This window comes from Nicotiana tomentosiformis, chromosome 6, assembly GCF_000390325.3.
Source record: "Nicotiana tomentosiformis chromosome 6, ASM39032v3, whole genome shotgun sequence".
In the NCBI taxonomy this organism is placed as follows: Eukaryota; Viridiplantae; Streptophyta; class Magnoliopsida; order Solanales; family Solanaceae; genus Nicotiana; species Nicotiana tomentosiformis.
In genome coordinates, this window is record NC_090817.1 from 16282295 (window position 1) to 16302155 (window position 19861).

At 35.8% G+C, this 19861-nt stretch overlaps 2 protein-coding genes, 2 long non-coding RNA genes and 1 other non-coding gene across 7 annotated transcripts; 2 read left to right on the forward strand and 3 right to left on the reverse strand.

The window, feature by feature from the left end:
• Positions 1-3876: 3876 nt before the first annotated feature.
• LOC104104071 (uncharacterized) lies at positions 3877-6235 on the reverse strand. The gene is made up of 2 exons (XR_688051.4): positions 5953-6235; positions 3877-5863 (listed from the first exon to the last, which is right to left on the reverse strand). It is a non-coding gene; the product is annotated as an uncharacterized lncRNA (long non-coding RNA).
• Positions 6236-10857: 4622 nt separating this feature from the next.
• On the forward strand, positions 10858-12456 carry LOC138893277 (uncharacterized). Its single transcript, XR_011408367.1, has 3 exons — positions 10858-10960; positions 11055-11167; positions 12429-12456. It is a non-coding gene; the product is annotated as an uncharacterized lncRNA (long non-coding RNA).
• On the reverse strand, positions 11774-11877 carry LOC117278688 (U6 spliceosomal RNA). Its single transcript, XR_004509035.1, has one exon. It is a non-coding gene; the product is annotated as a U6 spliceosomal RNA (small nuclear RNA).
• Positions 12446-16519, forward strand: LOC104104073 (uncharacterized). Its single transcript, XM_070177154.1, has 6 exons — positions 12446-12507; positions 13047-13075; positions 13640-13731; positions 14197-14286; positions 15143-15332; positions 16066-16519. Exons 3-6 carry the CDS (start codon positions 13672-13674, stop codon positions 16473-16475), a joined length of 750 nt encoding a protein of 249 aa, XP_070033255.1. The 5' UTR covers positions 12446-12507; positions 13047-13075; positions 13640-13671; the 3' UTR covers positions 16476-16519.
• LOC104104072 (probable protein phosphatase 2C 55) lies at positions 16497-19182 on the reverse strand. 3 transcript variants are annotated; one of them, XM_009612062.3, is made up of 2 exons: positions 19022-19182; positions 16497-18037 (listed from the first exon to the last, which is right to left on the reverse strand). In XM_009612062.3, exon 2 carries the CDS (start codon positions 18026-18028, stop codon positions 16895-16897), a length of 1134 nt encoding a protein of 377 aa, XP_009610357.1. In that variant the 5' UTR covers positions 18029-18037; positions 19022-19182; the 3' UTR covers positions 16497-16894. The 3 variants fall into 3 exon arrangements, with proteins under 3 accessions (XP_009610357.1, XP_009610356.1, XP_018628919.1); XM_009612061.4 differs by having other exon boundaries at positions 16497-18095; positions 19022-19181; XM_018773403.3 differs by lacking the exon at positions 19022-19182 and adding an exon at positions 18866-18986 and having other exon boundaries at positions 16497-18095.
• Positions 19183-19861: the final 679 nt, after the last annotated feature.

Genomic DNA, 19861 nt, shown 5'->3' on the forward strand with positions numbered 1-19861 from the left:
AGGAATTAATTCCATATCAAAATACTAATATTTTCCCACAAAATCCGAAATTACACTCCAAAAATCGCTGCCTCGGAGTCCGACGAAACTCACAAAATCCGACAACCCATCCAATTACAAGTTCAACCATACTAATTTCACTCAATTCCGACTCCAAATCGATGTTCAAAACTCAAAATTTCATTTTATGAAATTTTAGGAATTTCCTTCGATTTCTCTTGAAGATTCGATAATCTTACACAAAATGAAGATTAATTCATGAAATATAATCACAAGGGAGTCAAGAACACTTACCCCAAGTTGTGTGAAAAATTTCCTCTCCAAAGTCGTCCAAACCGAGCTCCAAAATTCAAAAATGGTGAAAAATCATGAACCCTCGAACTTAAAGGGTTCTGATAAGTCAATCCGCACATGCGGACAAGATGTCGCACATGCGACTCCCGCTTCTGCGAAAAAATGGGCGCATTTGCGAGCCAGGTCGCTTCTGCGGAGAGCCAAGCGCAAATGCGACTCCACATCTGCGGATAAAATTGCGCACATGCGAGCACTGCCCAGTTCCTCTCCTAGCCGCTTCTTCAACTGATTGCGCGTACATGCGGCTTCGCACATGCGATCAAAAGCTTCGCAGGTGCGATCACACCAGTAGGCAGCATTTCTAGCATTTCCTTAAGTCCGAACTTGATCCGTTAATCATCCGAAACTCACCCGAGCCACTCAGGACCTCAACCAAATACACCAACAAGTCTTAAAATATACCATAGACCTAATTGAGGCCTCAAATCACATCAAACAACCTCAAAACGATGAATCGCACCTCAAATCAAAATCTATGAACTTTGAACTTTCAAATTCTATATCTTATGTTTAAGCACATCAAATCAATCTAGAATGACTTCAAATTTTGTACATAAGTCATATTTCACATTACGGATCTATTCCAATTTTCAAAATCAGATTCTGACCCCGATATCAAAAAGTCAACCCCCGATCAAACTTCCCAAAATTTTGACTTTCGCCATTTCAAGCCTAATTCCACTACGGGCCTCCAAATAATTTTTCGGACACGCTCCTAAGTCCAAAATCACCATACGGAACTATTAGAATCATTAGAATTTAAATCCGAGGCCGTTTACACATAAGTCAATATCCGGTCAATTTTTCTAACTTAAGTTTTCAATTATGAGACTAAGTGTCTCATTTCACTCCGAAATCCTTCTGGACCCGAACTAACTAATCCGGTAAGTTATAAAATAACCGTAAAGTATAAGTTGAGTGGTAAATGAGAAACGAGGCTGTAATACTCAAAACGACCGGTCGGGTCGTTACAATAAGATTGCTCGTAACTGGGTTAGCGATTCTAAACTTTCATGTTTGCCTTCGCTTCCATTTTCTTAGATTACTCATTCCAGAAAAGGAATAAATTGTATAAAATCTCGTGTTTCAGAATGATTTTATAATTATCTCTATTTTCAAGGTCTGAAGTGTTGTAGTGCAAATTCCAGACATGGAGGTCTGAAGGTCGCCTATTACAGTAACTTCAGACATCAGGGTTTGAACTTCGCCCAAAAGCAGTGCAAATTTCAGCCATTGGGATCTAAAGTTCGCCCTGAGGTAGTGCAAACTTCTGACATGAGAGTCTAAAGTGTGCCCTAAGGCAGTGCAAACTTCAGATATTTGTGTGAGTGCGAACTTCAGACATCATAGTCACTCTAAAGTTTGCCTGAGGTATACAAACTTCAGATATCGGCGTTAGAGGTAGTGCGAACTGCAGACATCGAGTTCTAAAGTGAAGACTGAAATTTGCCTGAGGTTGTAAAAACTTCAGATATATGCGTCGTCTGAAGTTCGCCTGAGGTAGTGCAAACTTCAAACATCGAGGTCTAAAGTAAAGCTTTAAATTTTCATGAGGTATACAAACTTCAAATATCGACATTTGAAATTCGCATGAGATAGTGCAAACTTTAGATTTCGAGGTCTAAAGTGAAGCCTTAAATTTGCATGAGGTATACAAACTTCAAATATCGGCGTTTGAAGTTCGCCTGAGGTAGTGCAAACTTCAAACATTGACATCTGATAAATAACGTATTTTATGAAACATTGCATTTCTTTACAATGGTGTTGTAATATATTTAATTGGTATCGTGACAGCTAGACATGAATGGCTAATGGTGTTGGTGCTTTAGTTTTATCATCCATTGTATATGAATGAATAATGGTGTTGGTACTTTAGTTTTACCATATATTCATTGGATTTATAATGACTAATGGAGTTGTCAATGTTCATATTGTAGGAAGACTTGCCATTTATGACATATTGCCAAAGGTTTCAGTTCAAATCGGGTGGAAGAGAGCGGTTTAGTGGCATTGGGGAGTCCGTTGCATCAAGAGTCGAAGCTAAAGTTAATATTGGCAGAAAAAGTAGCAGAAGAACAAATGATGGAGATGGAATTGTCATCTTACAAATTTGGAAGGTGAAATAGAGATGCTAAAAGATAGAAAACTAAGGAAAAAAAGAACCAGAAGCAAGACTAGGAAGAATATATTATGGTTTATACTTGTTTGTGCTTATGTGGGCATTTTAGCTTGTCTATTAAAAATTGAGCAGTTAAAGAATAAAAAGTTGTAATTGTCATAAGAAACATTGTAGTTTTTTTTAAACTTTGGTTTAGGTTAGTAGTTGGAATGCATTGTTTGTAATATTTGAAATAATGTGATCAATTTGCGTGATGGTTGGCTATTTTGTGTTTCATTTGGTAATGCATTTGTTATTACAATCGACTATTTTATGTCATTTTTAGCTCTCTTATAATAGTCATTTTTGACAATAACTTTCTTGTTGGTTGATGAGCTTGCCATTAGAGTTTCTGAACACCATTGAGAATCAAAGAAAACAATTGAGACAAAAAACTTTGTTCCATTTTCATATTGGTAAGTAGTGATTACATCAATGAATCCCCATGTACACACGGGAAGTACTAAAAACCGTCCTAGTTTGGTGCACACACAAAAAGTACAAAATTTCACTAATGTCCAGTTTTATAATAATTTATTTCTAGCATCAACTTGCTGCACACACATAGACCAAAAAACCATTCTCTCTAACATTAGAAACAACATCACACAACTACAAGAATTAGAAAATATGTGGAACAAAAAAATTGCAGTGGTTTACTTTGACCTCTGGAAATAACTTCAATATCTAGTCCACCTCTAGAAATACACCAGAAACTAAAAGAAGTTAATGTTATCTAGTTTCTGTGGGACCCTGAAAGAAATAAAGAAAAGGATTGAAAAAAGTTGACTTCCCTCTCTATTTAATACACCAAAAGACCTAAGCAGAAAGCAAAGAAGTGAGAGTAATCCACACAGAATGAATGTTGTTGGTAAGATAAATAGTCGGTGACAGTATTATTTTAGTGAGGTGTTTTAAAATAAAGAATGTTATTTCTTTTGAAGTTGTAGTAATCTCTTGACACTATTAAATTGTAATATTATAGTGGTAATATTACTCTGCTCGGATATTGTATTTTACCCCGTTAAAAAATTTGGTGTTATTGTTATCCTCTTTTGTTATTATTATTTACCATGAATATTATTCCTGAACGGGATATATTTATTTTCCCAACAGTTTCCACCATCATGGTTTACTCTCATATTGATCATTAGGGCCTCGTGTATATGGTCTTCCATTTCTCTTTAGAACAACTATGGATCATGAATCAATTTCTTCATCCCTCCAACGAAAATATTTTCATGATCTCAATTCCTACAGTTATAAAGACCAAATGTCATTGTAATGTAACATACAATAGGAGCTCTATAATAAACTCTCATGTATCTAATTTTCTTAAGGACAGAATTACTAAGCAGAAAATCAAAATTAAAACAAGAATCTAGTACATGATTTCTAGTTATGCAATATACAAACAGACTTCAGAAAAAAATAAAGATAGCCTCAGATCTACGCACCCGAACTCACGAACCCAGACAAAAAGAACTCTATTACGGCTAAATGCCAATATTTTCACTTTATGTTAAAGCAAAGAACCTATTTACTGAAAGACTACAGCATCTGTTACTTGCATCTAACCAAGAAATTACAGAAATATGACCTGCTCAAGCACCAGGTGAATGTCCAAGAACATCCAGTTGGTAAGAAATCAGCTTACAAAATCTTCAAAACAAAATTATCTCTGTATCCAGCTTGTAGCAGTGCAAACTTCAGAGTCGATACGTTCACTTGTAGCATTACAAACTTCAGACATTTAGGTCTAATTGTTCTTCTCAACTAAAATGAAGGTTTAGCACAAACACTTGGCGGAGAGAAAGTTTACTACATTATCAACAGCAGTAGAAAGTATGTACAAGCACACAATTATTAGTACAGGAGAAAAAATAACAAATTTTCACTTCATAGTCTAGATAAACAAATCAATTACAGGATCTAGCGGTGATATTCCAAAATTAGTTTTAGAAAATATATGATTGCCTCCCGGAAGAGGACTATAACAGAGTTTCTTTCACCTTTTCATAAAACTTTCCACAACCTGAGAAATTAATCAACTTGAATTCAGCAAACACAAAGACCAACTTTAATCAAGCTGAGATATTGAAGACTAAAACCATTTATGTAACCCCAGACAACTAACTATAACCTATACCCTATAATTGATTGAGAGTTTTGATAAGGTTGATTGGCAATATTTTGTTAAGCATTATATCGAATTGTTATTGTACAAACCTCTACCACAACTACAATTAATCAATTTGGTCTATTTTGTGAGAAAATTCGATCATCTTTTCATGACAAAAATGTATAGAACTCACAAAAGAAATTATCCATCTTAGAAAATCATTAGTCTTCTTTTTCCATGAAAAAGAATTAGTCTGCATATGATATGATTGTGAGAGAGAGAAGCTAATCCAAAATCTGGTTAATCTAATGTCTCTGGTTACCATTAATAGAAATTTAGCAGCTGAAAAGGGAGGAATTACATGCATCACCATGAAGATCGAAAGAAAACAGCCATGTGTATGAAGTTCATCAATAGCAAGAAAATTTCAGTCCATCGCATCTGAAGTTTCAACAACTTCAGACATACAAATATGATATTAGGCTTGCATATAATTGAAGTTTAAACAACTTCAGACCTATATGTCTGAAGTTAACCTTGGCATATTGCTTGTGCAGTTCGAACTTGAGACATTTCGGACTGAAGTTAACCTCGGCATATTGCTTGTGCAGTTTGAACTTCATACATTTTGATTAGGCTTGCATATAATTGAAGTTTCAACAACTTCATACCTGTATGTCTGAAGTTAACCTTGGCATATTGCTTGTGCAGTTCGAACTTCAGACATTTCGGACTGAAGTTAACCTCGCATATTGCTTGTTCAGTCGAACTTCAGAAATTTTTGACTGAAGTTAACCTTGGCAGTCCGTAGTAGCGTATTGCATGTGCCGTTCGAACTTTAGAAATTTCATACTGAAGTTAACGTTGGCAGTCGGCAGTCCGCAATCCCCAACTTCATATTTGTATGTCTGAAATTAACCTTGGCATATTGCTTCTGCGGTTGAACTTCACACATTTCAGACTGAAGTTAACCTTGTCAATCTGCAGGGACCCAACTGCAGATCTATATGTTTAAAGTTTGAACTATCAAGCCTATCTTCATACTCAAATGTATCAACTATATAGTTCCTAAGAAAAACTCTAACCTTTTTTGAGAGTGAGATTCTGAGAATTTATATTGCAAAACTTGTTCCTTATAAATAGAGACTCGAGAGACTTTTACGAAGAGCATTTCTACGTTCTTCGAGCTTCCAGTAGTTATCTTTCAACTTAATAAACTTCTTTCCCCACTGTAACCGAAACAAAAAAATCGAAAATCTATCAACATAAGCAAGTAAAAATTGATAGAGAAATAGAAACCCCACCTCAAAATACTCACCAAAATGCAGCAAGAGTTCGAAGAAAGCTCTTCGTGAATCATTACATCTTCCGCCATAGCTATTACTTCATCATCTCAGGCGTTAGATCTGAAACCAATAATTAAATAGGAAAGTACCCTAAAAATAAAAAGAACGGAATGAGATATTACATAAAAATAAAGAGAACGATTTAAGTGGTAGAGAAAATCATTGAGAAGTTAAGTGTTGACGGATCTACTGCGATGAAGGTCGTACAAGTTTTTGTTTATTACAAGGGTATTATCGTCCAGATATTAGCAACTTATTATATCCTAAACTATCGGAAATATATCACTTTTACCCTCCGTTAGTTTTTGGTATAAAAAAAGTCTTTGTCGTTAGTTTTTTGGCTCACTCTTACCCCTCACGCTAACAGACCTCCAACTTGGACTGAAAATAACGGAAAAGGGCCAAAAATACCCTTGAACTATCGATAATAGATCACTTTTACCCTCTGTTAGTTTTTGGTACCACAACGGCCAGCAAATTACTTCATCATCTTTCAAAATACTTACATACATGCAAATTACTTCTGCATTTTTCATCTTTGATTGTTAAACAGAAACCTACAACAAACCGCTTTATAAATTTTATTGCAGAATCCTAAAAACTAAAGATGAACATCTAGAATACCTTTTATTCAAATTTTGGATGAAATTAAAAACAAAGTTATTTTCAATATTCAACCATAGCTACCATCACAGATGGCTAAGACGTTAAATTTTACCATAAGATTTTGCAGCGGAAAGCCTATGGGGTAAAAATGTATTAGCGGACGGAGACAGTGATGAGCGAAAGGAGATGACCAAGTGTGGCAGTAGCTATGGTTGTTCTTCGTCGTGAAATGGTGAGAGGAGAGAAGAGGTGGGAGATGGAGTCATCACGTTTGTATCGTTATTTAAATACTTGAGAATTGATTATGGTTTATACATGAATTTTGTTTGAATATTGAAAATAACTTTGTTTTTAATTTCATCCAAAATTTGAATAAAAGCCATTCTATATGCTCATCTTTAGTTTTTAGGATTCTGCAATAAAATTTATAAGGCGGTTTGCTGTAGGTTTCTGTTTAACAATCAAAGATGAAAAATGCAGAAGTAATTTGCAGGTATGTAAGTATTTTGAAAGATGATGAAGAAATTTGCTGATTGTTGTGGTACCAAAAACTAACGGAGGGTAAAAGTGATCTATTATCGATAGTTCAAGAGTATTTTTGGCCCTTTTTCGTTATTTTCAGTCCAAGTCGGAGGTCTGTTAGTGTGAGGGGTAAGAGTGAGCCAAAAAACTAACGACAAGGACTTTTTTTATACCAAAAACTAACGGAGGGTAAAAATAATCTATTTCCTATAGTTTAAGGGTATTTTTGGCCCTTTTTCCAATAATTTATAAAAATTGGCTACAGACTAAATGGTGGTATTAATATCGGGTTCGGTACAAGTGCCCTAACTCACATTCACAACCCAATCCAAACTCCTTAGTCCAATCCAAACTCACTAGGCCATAGACAAATCCAACCCAAAATACTACTAACGGTTTTTTGGCTCCTCATTCCGTAGTCGACAGCAAGTCTGCAATTGCTCTGCACTCGAAGCAAACTTATGCCCGTCGCCGTTGCAGTTGTCGCCGTTGCTGTTGCCACCATCACCATCCTTGTCTAGAGGTATTTAACTCTCCTCTTAGCTCTTCTATGTTATTGAATTATTACTAAAAGTTATATGAATCAAAAAAAAAAGTTATATGAATTAGCCAGCTTTGTAATTCTGCTACCAAATTCTGTTTACCTTATTTTTGTAATCTGAGTTAATTAATTGAATAGTATAAAGAAAATTATTTTTACTAGGGATCATTTTTATGCTATATTTTTCTTCTCCGCTGCTCCATTGTGGATTGGGGTTTTATGTCCAATATTGCTTTGCCTCTATGATGTTCATGCTTGAGTAATTTTCTTTGCTTGGTGAAGCAGATGAAATTGTGAATAGTGTTGTCATCGAATTCTTAGTAGTTAAAGTGCAATGTATATGTATTGCAAACTGAAGGGCATTTGATGTGGTGCCTCAAATTTCTACATGCATGACTTGAGATTAAACATTAGACCCCTTCCACCGTTGCAGAAAATATGCCATCATATATCCCTTCGTTTGTGCCAGAAGAAAATTTTGAAAAAGCTAAAAGGTTTGGAAGCCCTTTTTTGGCCAGATGAAGCCCAATTTGGAGAGGCGCAAACCGAAATAACCTATCTGAACTTTTGTTTCCTGATAATCAAGAAATATGTCTGAGGCAACCCTTAGGACCTATCGCAGCCTTTGAGAATCGGGGATAATGGGCGCCTTCTAACCTTCTCCACTTAAACACCAGGCTTAGTTCGTATGGCGCAGGACTCGAATATGTGACCTAAGTCACTAATGCCTCAACCTTTTCCACTTGAACTAAACCCTGAAGTTTGCAATTTTACTAAAATCGAGAACTGAAAAATCTAACAAAACTTTCCAAAAATCGAACCGAATTGGCCGATACCCACCCCTCCTGTTAATGGGCTTTACGACAGTATGAAATAGGGTCAAGGGTGGTCCAAGGGTCAAGCAAGTGAGGCCCTAGCTTTTGGCCCTTTAAAATTGAGCCCCCCAAATATTGTTAGTAATCTTTATGTCTTTAATATTTTTGTTAAAATAAAGTTGATTTTTTGTAAAAAATCACTAGTTCTTTGTAAAAAGAAGTAATTACGAAAAAGGACAACTTAAAGGAGGAGACATGAGCATAATGAGCCTTTATGTGTAAAAAGATTAATAATTTTTGACAAGCCACATTTTATTGTAGGTCATGTCTTCCAAATTCATATATGTATATATGTTCTTTTTTCTTTTTCCTCTGCATCTACATTTTCTGTAAAACAGAACAATGTATTGACTAATTTAAATCGCACCTTCATTTTCAAGCATTGAAGTAAGCAAATTGAAGTAGTGAAACTCTCCCATGGATTATTATATTTTGATATCAATCATCAAGTTATCAATTTTCAGAATCCGGTTTAATCGTTCTAATTTGTTTTATCTATTTTTTAAATCAGAGTTTAAATATGCCAACAATTAAAATATGTATGAATAACATTAATACAAATAAATCAGTGTTGTAAATAGCGCTCACCTCAACGCTAACAGCTTGAGGCGACGCGAAGCAGAAGCTTAACGCTATTTTCATCTGAAACTTAGCGTTTTTGGAAAAGTGGCAGCGACGAGGCGTGGAGGCGACAAAAGCATCGCTTTTTAAAAATAAATAAAAAAATAACATGAGACATAAATAAAACATTAGCGTTTTCTTCTCTTCAGACCATTTCTTCCTTTTTCAGCAGTTAGCAGTCAACACAGCTGCATCTACAACAACAACAACAACAACAACAACAACAATCCAGTAAAATCTCACTAATGGGGTCTGAGCCTCAGGGGAGGGTAGTGTGTACGCAGACCTTACCCCTAGAGAGGCTGTTTCCGAAAGACCCTCGACTCAAGAAAACAAAAGGACAAAAGGAGACAATATTAGTATCACCACAACAATCATAGGAAAAATAGGAACACAATGAAATCCAGAAGAAAGATGCAAAGCAAAAGCGATAGCTAGTAAATAGATCCTGCACTGAAAAGCGAAATAGTAAGACACAACATTGCCACTAGCTATCTTAGACAAAAACCCTACCTAGCTAGTCCCACAATGGTACGAAGTAAGGCAAGACTCAAGTGCCTCCTAACCTACAACCCTAATACTCGACCTCCACATCTTCCTATCAAGTGTCATGTCCTCGGAAATCTGGAGTCTCGCCATATCCTGCCTGATCAGCACAGCTGCATCTCTTAAATAAAAATGATTTCTCTTCTTTCTTCTTTCTTTTCTTTTTCTTTTTCCGGCAGTAAGTCCTATGTTTTCCGGCGTCTTTTTCCGGCAGCAAGTCATTTCTTCTTTATTTTCTTTTTCTTCTTCCGGCAGTAAATCTTCTTTGTTCTTCTTCTTTCCGGCAGTAACTGATTTCCGGCAAAACTGTTCTTTCTTTCTTTCTTTTCTTTCACCTATGTTTTCTTTCTTTTCTACTCGTCTTTCTTCTTCTGTTTTTCTCTTTTATTTTATTTTTATAGTTTTTGTATACAAGTAATTGCATATTAACTTTTCTCTATAATTACAATTACAATTAACTGTTCTTTTCTTTCTTTAATTATAATTAATTTCTCTTTTAAACAGTATATTCAATGAAATAATTGCTAATATGTTATTAGTTTTGAGTTTTTGGTTATTTATATATGCAAAGTTGATATTTTAATTTTTTTTGTATTAATTGGCGCTTCACTGCAAAAAGCTTGTCGCTTTTTGTCACCTCTCGCTCTCCAAAACATTGATCTCAAAAAGGTACTGTTAATAAATTTCCATTAAACAATAAAAAAGTTAAATAAAAAGGCATGGGAAAGTGTTCTTAAATGAACAAGCCTCCAATTTAATTGAGTCAGAGGGTAATGAAATCCAAGAAAAAGAATAATTCTGCATGTCAAAAACTTGTAAAAAATTAATTTACAAATAAATAAATATAAATTTGGCCTAATGTTTTATTTAGGCCACAAATATCATTGAGCCGGTCCTGAATAGGGTCAGTGTTGTATTAGAAAAGCAGAGAATCTGAACATGTATTGGCTATACAGATTCCGGATGGCGGATTTTTATTATGTCTTATGATTTTGCTTCATGACAGCTGAAATTATGGGCTCAGAGATGGAAATAGTTGAGCAGAGGCTAAAAGCTTTTGCTGGTCAGCTCCAGACAGAGTTTGCCATACTTGATCGACTCGTTTACAAAAACAAGAACCAGCATAGAAGATGCTCTTATTTTCAGTACCTCTTAAAGGTTGTAAATTTACCAATTTTTATTCATAGATGCATGTGGACAAATGGGGTTTGCTTTATTTATATAACCAACTAGCATCGAATATGCTCCTATTTCCAGTACCTCTTAAAGGTTGTTACCAAAGTTTATTCATACATAGATACGGGGATTTGCTTTTAGTCCAAAGTGCACTTCTTACTTTATATACTTGTTTTGCTGATATTAGGTGAGAAGAGATTTGAGGCTCCTCCAAGCAGCTAATTTGGAGGAGGTTTTGAGTTCCTCCTTTCAAGTTCTTTATGGGAAAAGACCCAAGCAAAAAGTGCAACTGTTAGAAAGGTACTTTGACCCCTTTATAGAGTACCTATTTGTTGGTTTTAAGATTTTGAATATTTTAATTCTTCTAGTTATCATACACCAAGATTTGGAATTTGATTACATCATAAATGTATACCACCTTTTCACATCTGACAGTGAGTAAATTTTGATTTGAGAGTGAGCACTTATCATGCTCTTGCATTTTTCTGCTCCTATATTGATACAACAATATACCCAGTATTATCCCACACCGTGGGGTCTGGGGAAGGTTGTGTGTACGCAGACCTTACCCCTACCTTGTGAGGATAGAGAGGTTGTTTCCAATAGACCCTCGGCTCAGGAAAGCATAAGCACCACATTAATGAAAATATAGACAACATACCCAGTATTATCCCACACCGTTGTTTTCTTTCATTGTTGATCACCTTACTATCTGGTTGTTTTTATTCTGCTTTTATATGGCTTTTTGGTACTGTCCCTTCTTGTCTATATTTTCATTAATGTGGTGCTTGCTTTCCTAAGCCGAGGGTCTATTGGAAACAGCCTCTTTATCCTCACAAGGTAAGGGTAAGGTCTGTGTACACATTACCCTCCCCAGACCCCACGGCGTGGAATATTACTGGGTATGTTGTTGTTGTTGTTGTCGTCGATTTGTGCGTGTCATCCTTGCGCAGGGGCCATGCTAATCTTCTCAGTATCGTTCCAATTTCATCGGATGTCCCCTAAGGGCCATGCTCCTATATTGATGTTTACCAATTTTTTCAGTGGAAAAAAATGAACTGATATACACGGAAGCTTGAAACTCTGTCTTCCTTACTTATATGATGGTTTATCTTTAATCATCCATCTTTTTGTATTGCTTCAAGTGCAATTATTTGCTGACTATGATGGTTGAGTGTTACTTGATCTCCACCATTTGTTAAATTAGATAATCTACCATCATTCTGCTGTTTGACAGTGTCTCCACAGAAGGGTGCATAGCGCAAGATTAAGTCATTAATTCTAGGCTTTGTCATGGAAAAAAGTGTCTGTTTATGTGAGTTATAACAACATTTTGCAAGTTCCGTCAATCTTTTTGTTAACCGACAGATTGGAGGGTAATATTCTTACAAGTAACGAGTGAGACTAATTTAGCGATCCTACTATGATGGAAAGAAAGTTGTCACTATTTGTGTCTTGCTCTGCCATTGAACTATACATACAAATTCTCTCTGCCCGTGCTCTAATATACGATGATTTTAGATATATTGAACTTTTCATCCTCACTTTTCATGGGTCTCAGCCTAAAGAGGAGAAGATGTGATGGTGGCAAACATAACTTTTTGGAGCGGCTTCTAGGGGTTGCACACCTGTTATTAGAGGTATCATTGTTTTCTTTCTCACTTCTTATTGTTCTCCATCTAAAGCCATTCGTCCTAGTCTGTAAGATAACTCATGGTATTGGATTGCCAAACTCAGCCTATGCTATTAACAACTTCAACTCGTCCCCTGCCTTTAAATGATCACTTGAAGCTGGGAGATTTTCGCCTCAGTTTTCACATCTACCAGTAGAAAATGTAGAGAACTTCTATTTGGAGAACCTAAAGTTTTGAATATTGGATTGAGATGGGTCTAAATGGAACAACATGAAATAGTGAGGATTCGTGTAGCTGATAATTAGCTTGGGATTGAGACATAATTACTGTTGTTCCATACAACTACTGGAATGATGATTTCTCTCTCTCTCTCTCTCTCTCTCTCTCTCTCTCTCTCTCTCTCTCTCTCTCTCTCTCTCTATTCCTAATCAAATGTCTTAACATAAGGGGCCGGTGTTTAATAAGAATCATATCAGAACAAGGAAAACTTTAAGTTATCATTTTATTCAGTTGTAATTCTTAATTTACTTATTCTTTTCCTGCAGATTGTTGAGCCAATGTTAAGGGCCGCAACGTATCCTTCTTGCTTCTTATTTGCATGCTAATACTTCATTTGATATGTTGATTATGGGACAGGATTTACTTATGCCAATTGATGGCCCTTAAGGCCATTGGTGATTTCTGTTAGACTTTTTACATCTTTAAGTAATAGGAAGAGCTTAAGTTGTTCATTTTCTTTCATAGCTCTCGGCATGTGTGGAGGTGATTGGAGTATGGAGAGTTTGTCTGGAATCATTGTGAGTGCATACTTATTAACATATTAGTAAACCTTTTCTGTTCATTAAACTACTAGACTTTTTTGCACAGCTAATTCGCTCGTAAAATTACTGGTTTGCTAAATTAGTGTAGGTGGATATTAATTGTACCTCCTTCTTCCTTTCTCTTTTTCTATCTTTTTGTTTATATCTTCGTAATTTCATCTGTTCTGTTTTCATCTCATTTGTATGTTGAGTTCATTTTTCACCTTGTGCTGATTGCTCGTCATTTAAGTAACACTTGATCAATGTGCTTTTTTATGCAAATTCCAATGTAAAATGTTTGCCATGCTCGATTGTTTTTTACCCTTAACTGTAGACAGAGATATCAACACTTCTTGCACGATCATTTTTTATGGGATTTTCGTTGACAATATTGGCTTTGCTCGCCCGAATAAGAGTTCTAGTTCAGCAAGTAAGTATTCTCGGGATAGTTTTATCATTTTCTGCGTGTGAAGTGGTATATGCACTCATTAACAATAAAACTTTTTGATCATTTTAAATGCTCTTTTCTTAGTTGTACTTATAATAGTAGAGGTTGCCGGCCCAACTTGTGTACTAAGGTGTTGTTGTTGTTGTACTTATAATAGTAAAGGTCCTGCACATCGATTGTGTTCTTTCAAATTTTCAATTTGTTGAAGTTCTAGTTTCTAGTATAATATACTGGAGTCATGATAATTTCTGGAACTTATTTAATTGGAGTAACTGATCTAATTCAAGAGTCTAGGGGAATGGGGATCATGTAAATAACATGAGAATTTTTGCTCTTTTAGGAATATGCAATATTTGAGGAAGTGAAAAGCTTATGTTGAGCGAATTTGCTAAGGATGTCCGGTGATTGAACATGAAATTCTAATCAAATCTGCTTTATTCATTGCAGATGCTTCTTGATGTTGTTTGTGTATTCAACAGTGTCTCCTCTTTATCTCAGAGGGAACAAGCCATAAGATTGACACAAGATGGATTTGAGGTTGTTAAATTCTTCGCAACTTGTCTCTATGTTTTTCTGGTGCAATGCAAGAAATTCGCTTCTTTCTTTTATTCCCTTTTTTTTTAACTTGCTTTTTTGATTGGTTTTATTAGTTCTGTTAAGGTCAAGAAATGGTTAGAAAGTTCACGAGGGTCATACTACTTGCAGGCACAATGTTGAGATAAGAAAAATGATATACTTCTTTGGAAGTACTTAACAAGGAGAATATCGCGGGCAAATTCCAACTTCCGAGCCACAGATATCTGCTTTTCCCCCCTCCCCCTCCCCTCTAATTAGGAGCCATGCTACTTATTATATGGATTACTGGTTACAGCGTGCATGATGTATTGCAATACTTTCTTTTCAGACTTCTGAAGGCCTCAAATATCCTAGCGTCTATCTCAATATTTATGGCATAGACTGCACAGATTTCAAAGCTACTTCAATTTCTTAATCATTAAGTCAAAGTGTTTCCAATTACCTCTCGTGTCTTAAACCGCAGACATGTACTTTTCCAGGAAACCTTGTTTTCTTTAATGTCAACTGCTTAGAATCACTCCAGGTGTTACTAGCAACCCCACTTCCCCCCCAACAACCAAGTTAACCCTACATGTGTGTGCGCTTCGTGTGTGTTGGTGGACAGTAAGATGTTTCTCAGAGTAAATAGTGGAATTACACTATTGTGGGATTACACTGGGTTTGTTGTTGTTGTTGATACTAGATAACTGTCTTTGTGCTGATTGTTGTGACAAAATATACACGTTGGTCCCATCACTAAGTGATCTATGATAGTCATTAATAACAATTCTTAGATGAAATCTAGAAAGCAAATGTTCAATATTTTGTGCCATTGCAGGTTTTTAGAGAATACTTTCCGCCAAAGCAGCATGTGGTATTCCTCGAATGTCTTTGGAAGTCTGATAAGTATGTGTTAGTTGAGAGACAAAATGAGAGAGATGTCGGAATCCAGGAAAAGGAGGTTGGAGAAGATGTCTCTGTAGAAGCATCTAAAATTCAGTATGAAAGCATTGAGATTTTCCTAGGAGGTAACCACGAACCAAGAGTTATTTTCACTATCTTGTTTTTTTAATCGAACATATTAAATCTGTTTGAGCTCGAAGTAAATTCAAGCTTGCACGTGATGATTTCATTTAAGATGGTATTATCCATTGTTTTGCTGTTTACCAGTTTTTATCATTCAGTTTGACAATAATTCTGTCTTATCAGGTATTGTTTATTATTGTCCTTTGATTGTGTGCATGGAAGACGTTTCTATTACATGTCTATCTAGTATTTCTTACTCGTTGAAGCTAACGAAGCTATAGATAGACTCATTGGGGAATTTCTTCCCCTTCACATGACTTTCCTTGGTTCTCTGCTTTATACTATACAGGCCCACCTATTCACAACACCCTATCATTTTCTTCAGCAACATATAATTGTAGATAAGTTGATAAAGAGGGTGATTTATGCTTTTGCTTTGAAAATTTATTGCTATCTTCAGGATATGATCTTTTTCTGCTAAGGAAGAAAAAGGAAAATAAACGAAGGCTGTTATTAACAAAATGATAAGAAACACCCATTGATTCTAGTGTTAATTTGTGCATATCCAGGCTTGTGGTATGACTTCGAGATCTTAGACAATCACGGTTTTTAAATTTGTTCAGTTTTGTACATTTTGTTAATTAAAATTTTTTCAATAACTGCGACCTGGCTCTTTGTTTGTTGCTGATTTTCATCTATAATTTTGTGCATCACTTTTTCCGGGATCTTGTGTAGATGAGGAACCTGGAAAGACAACCTTTAAAGATTTGGCTGAGGATGATGGTCAAGCTGTAATCGACAAAGACAAAGCAAATTCGTTGGAGAATCGTAAAGATTTGGCTGAGGATGTTCAAGCTGTAATGGACAAAGATAAAGCAAATTCTTTGCAGGATCCTATCCAAGAGAGTAGTGATGAATTTCGAACTCAAGTTGGTTCAGTTACTGCAGGGCCTTCTGGCAATAATTTTAATGCTCCTGAAGATGGAGCATCACCCAACATAAATCCGGCAAAAGCCAAACCTGAATTAAAGAATAATGTTGCATTTATTTCAGCAACAAAGAATGAGTTGGAGTTTTGCATTCTTGGAATGGAAAAGGGTGATAATCCTAGTGTAGATAAAGAAGATCCATTTTCATTGCCCTGACCTGTAAAGAACTCACTATCAACAGTACTAACACTTTCCAGAGAGCATAATTGTCTGCAAGTAGATATTAATTTAATGTCAACAATAACCTTTTACCAAGTAAAGTCTCTGCTAAGTAAATTATACAGAAGAAAATCATTCCTCAAATAAATTTTAATGATTCCAAGATGCTGTTTGAATCTCAATAAAAAAAACTGAGGTTAAACATCAGCCATTCCCAAGATGCTGCTTTAGAGCTCTCATTCTTTTGTTCTCCAAACAAATCAAATCGCAAATAGTCTAACTGATGCCTCTGATTTCCGGTACTACAATGTCTGACTCTCCACCAGCTGTTGATCCTGCTTCAAACTACAAGCTATAAACCAAGCTGGTCGCAACAAACAAGATCCAGTTCTCCATGTCTCCCAAATTCCAGCATGTTATGAATTTTCATTATTTGTTACGTAAGAAACAACTACAGTTATGTCGTCCAGCTTCCCACCATGGTACTCAAATCCAGCCTCTTGGGCGCCATCAGAGAAAGGCGACGACTTTTTAGGATCCATTGCTCTTTGTTGTGCCAGTTCTGCTATCCTCTGAGCAGTCATTTGAGGCCCTAACCCGGCTTCCACGGACTGAAGTACAACTCCTTTGATATCTTCGTCATACAAGTTATCAAAAAGCCCATCTGTACCAGCAATTAAGACATCTCCAGGTGCAACAGCAATTTTAAACACCATGGCCGAGCTAGGTGAATCACCAGCATTATTGCAGTCTAGTTGATAAGGAAAATTAAAACCATGTTGTTGTGCAGGGGATTTAAATGCGGCATATCCATGTCTAACCAACATAAATCCGCTATCTCCTAAATTAACTGCATAAAGACCCTCATCGGTGAGTGCAACAATACAAGCAGTAGAAGAACCTTTTGCTTTTGTTCTCACATAAGCTTTATCCAGTGCCCTGATTAAGTCTATGGAGCCTTTTGGTTCCTCCTGAATTGCAGCTAAAGAGTTAGACATTAACTCGCGGGCATACAGCCCAGCATCAATACCAAGATCAGCCCATCCACCAACACCATCAGCTACACCAATAGCTTGTGTAAGGGTACACATAAAATGAGCATCCTCTCCGCCTGTCTTTGCTTTTGCCGGATGAGGCAGGTTAAAAGATCCTGAATTTAGCTTCAAGGGGATCTTTGCTTCAGAAGAATCAACAGCAGTATTAGCAACTTGCTCCTCGCCCTTCGCATTATCTGAAGACACACCAGGAGCAGAAGCAGTTCCAGAAGAGAAACACGCAGGGGATAAGTTGTGTAAACCTTCTGATTCAAATCCTATGTATGATTTGGGATCGGCCCACCTCTTTGTAACATGAGTCGTGAAGTATTGGAAAAGCATATTGTTGGGATGTCCTTTATTTCTCAAACTCCTGTTGATTTTTCTAACTTTCTCAAAGCCTCTTTTGTTGTAAGAAACAGTACAGTTCATTGACAAACCATATTGCAAGCGCCTAGCAGTGATATTACCAACAAAATGACCAATATGAGAAGTTCTTGAACCACAAACAGCCATTACCCCGTTCTGAGTGTCAATGCCAAATGAAGGTCAGTAAACAGCAGATAATTCAGGCAGCTGAGTTCTGCAAATGTATCCACCAAATTAAAGAAGAATTATAAAACAACTTATGAAGTCACATCTCTAGATCACACATTTGCTTTTCTTCTTTTTATTGACAAACTAGATAAAGAAAACTGATAAAGCAAGACGATAACGCGTCCATAAGAAGCAAGACATGCATAACACAAGATTCCGTGTCTCACTTTCAATTAGTTCTCATCGACAAAGAGTTCATAATACATAGATTCTGTAAACAATCTCAGGCTAGAAAACACAAACTGTAAGGCTTGCCAAATGAAACCTGCTAAGTGACGAAACAACCATTTTACATGAAAGACACATATCTAGAAATCTGACCTCATCAAATAAAGAAAGAGAAAACACAGATATATCTAATGGATACACAATTTTAGGGAGCTTATTAGCAACAAAATTTACAGACACACATCCTTTAAAGTCAACCTTCAAAATCCGATTTAGACAGTAAGCTCAAAAGACTACATTTGCATCCCATTTTTCATAAACATAGTATACAAGCAAAAATTAGAGCTTTGTTTTCTGGGTAAGTAAAAATGAATTTTGCTTTTGGTAGACATTGGTATAACCATAGGCGTACTGGTGCAGAGATGTTGCCAAATATAATCAACCAATCAATCAACTACCCTCAGCCCTAAACTACTCGGCTATATAAAGTAAATCTATATGAATAACGCTGTATTGAGGTCCAAAGTTTCACATAGAATAAGAATAAAAATGTCACTTTTATGTCAAAAAGCAATTAGTGTTAATTACTAAGTATAACAAACGAGAGTGATAATGAAGATTTTGAGCTCCTATTTCCTCTTCCCTTATCAACAAGGCTTCCTCATTCAAGACCAGAAACCAGTTAAGCAAAATTATTAAACAAGAAATACTAAGAAGGAACAAAAGGGTATCAGCAGACTTCACCTCAAAGCTGTTTAAATCTTATCCCTTTATGAAATTCTTTCACCGGCTGCATCAAAGGAACTATCTTTATCCTCTTTGATACATATTGAAAGAGGATTATAGTAAAAGATTTGAGTTATTTAGCAAGAAGCGTTCACTAATTCTGCAAAATAGTTAGTTACAAAATAATGCTTAAGAATTAACAGGGTGTTTGGCTAAGCTTATAAGCTAGTCAAACTAAGCACCTCTTGGCTTATCTATGCGTTTGGTAAACACTCAAAGTGCTTATAAGCTAAAATCAGTCATAAGTCATAAGCCGGTCACCCCCAACTTATGGCTTTTCAACTTATAAGCACTTTTAGTTTGACCAACACTTTTACTAATTTATCCTTAATAATATTTTCTAATTCACAAAATACTTTTCCCAAAATAAATTTCTTAACTTTCTCTTCATTCCATATTCGTTATTAATTCTTTTCTTTACAAAAAAAATTTTAATTTATAATCTTTTGAAAAAGATTCAAGGGTATTTTAGTCATTTTAACAAAAGAATAGTTTATCAGCATTTTTTAATCAAACACATCAACTGCTTATTATCAATTTCAGCACTTCTATCCAAACACGTAAATGCTTATTTTAAAAATCAGTTTTAGCATTTAAAAAAACTTTTCGACACTACAAGTTTATCAGCTATTTACAATCAGCTAATCCAAATGGGCTCAAGAGTAAGGGAGTATAAAAAGTAAATGACAAGGCATCAAAAGTTATAATCAATATATATATATAAAAAAAAATGAAGCAATTTCGATATCAATAATCAGAGTGGCGCAGCGGAAGCGTGGTGGGCCCATAACCCACAGG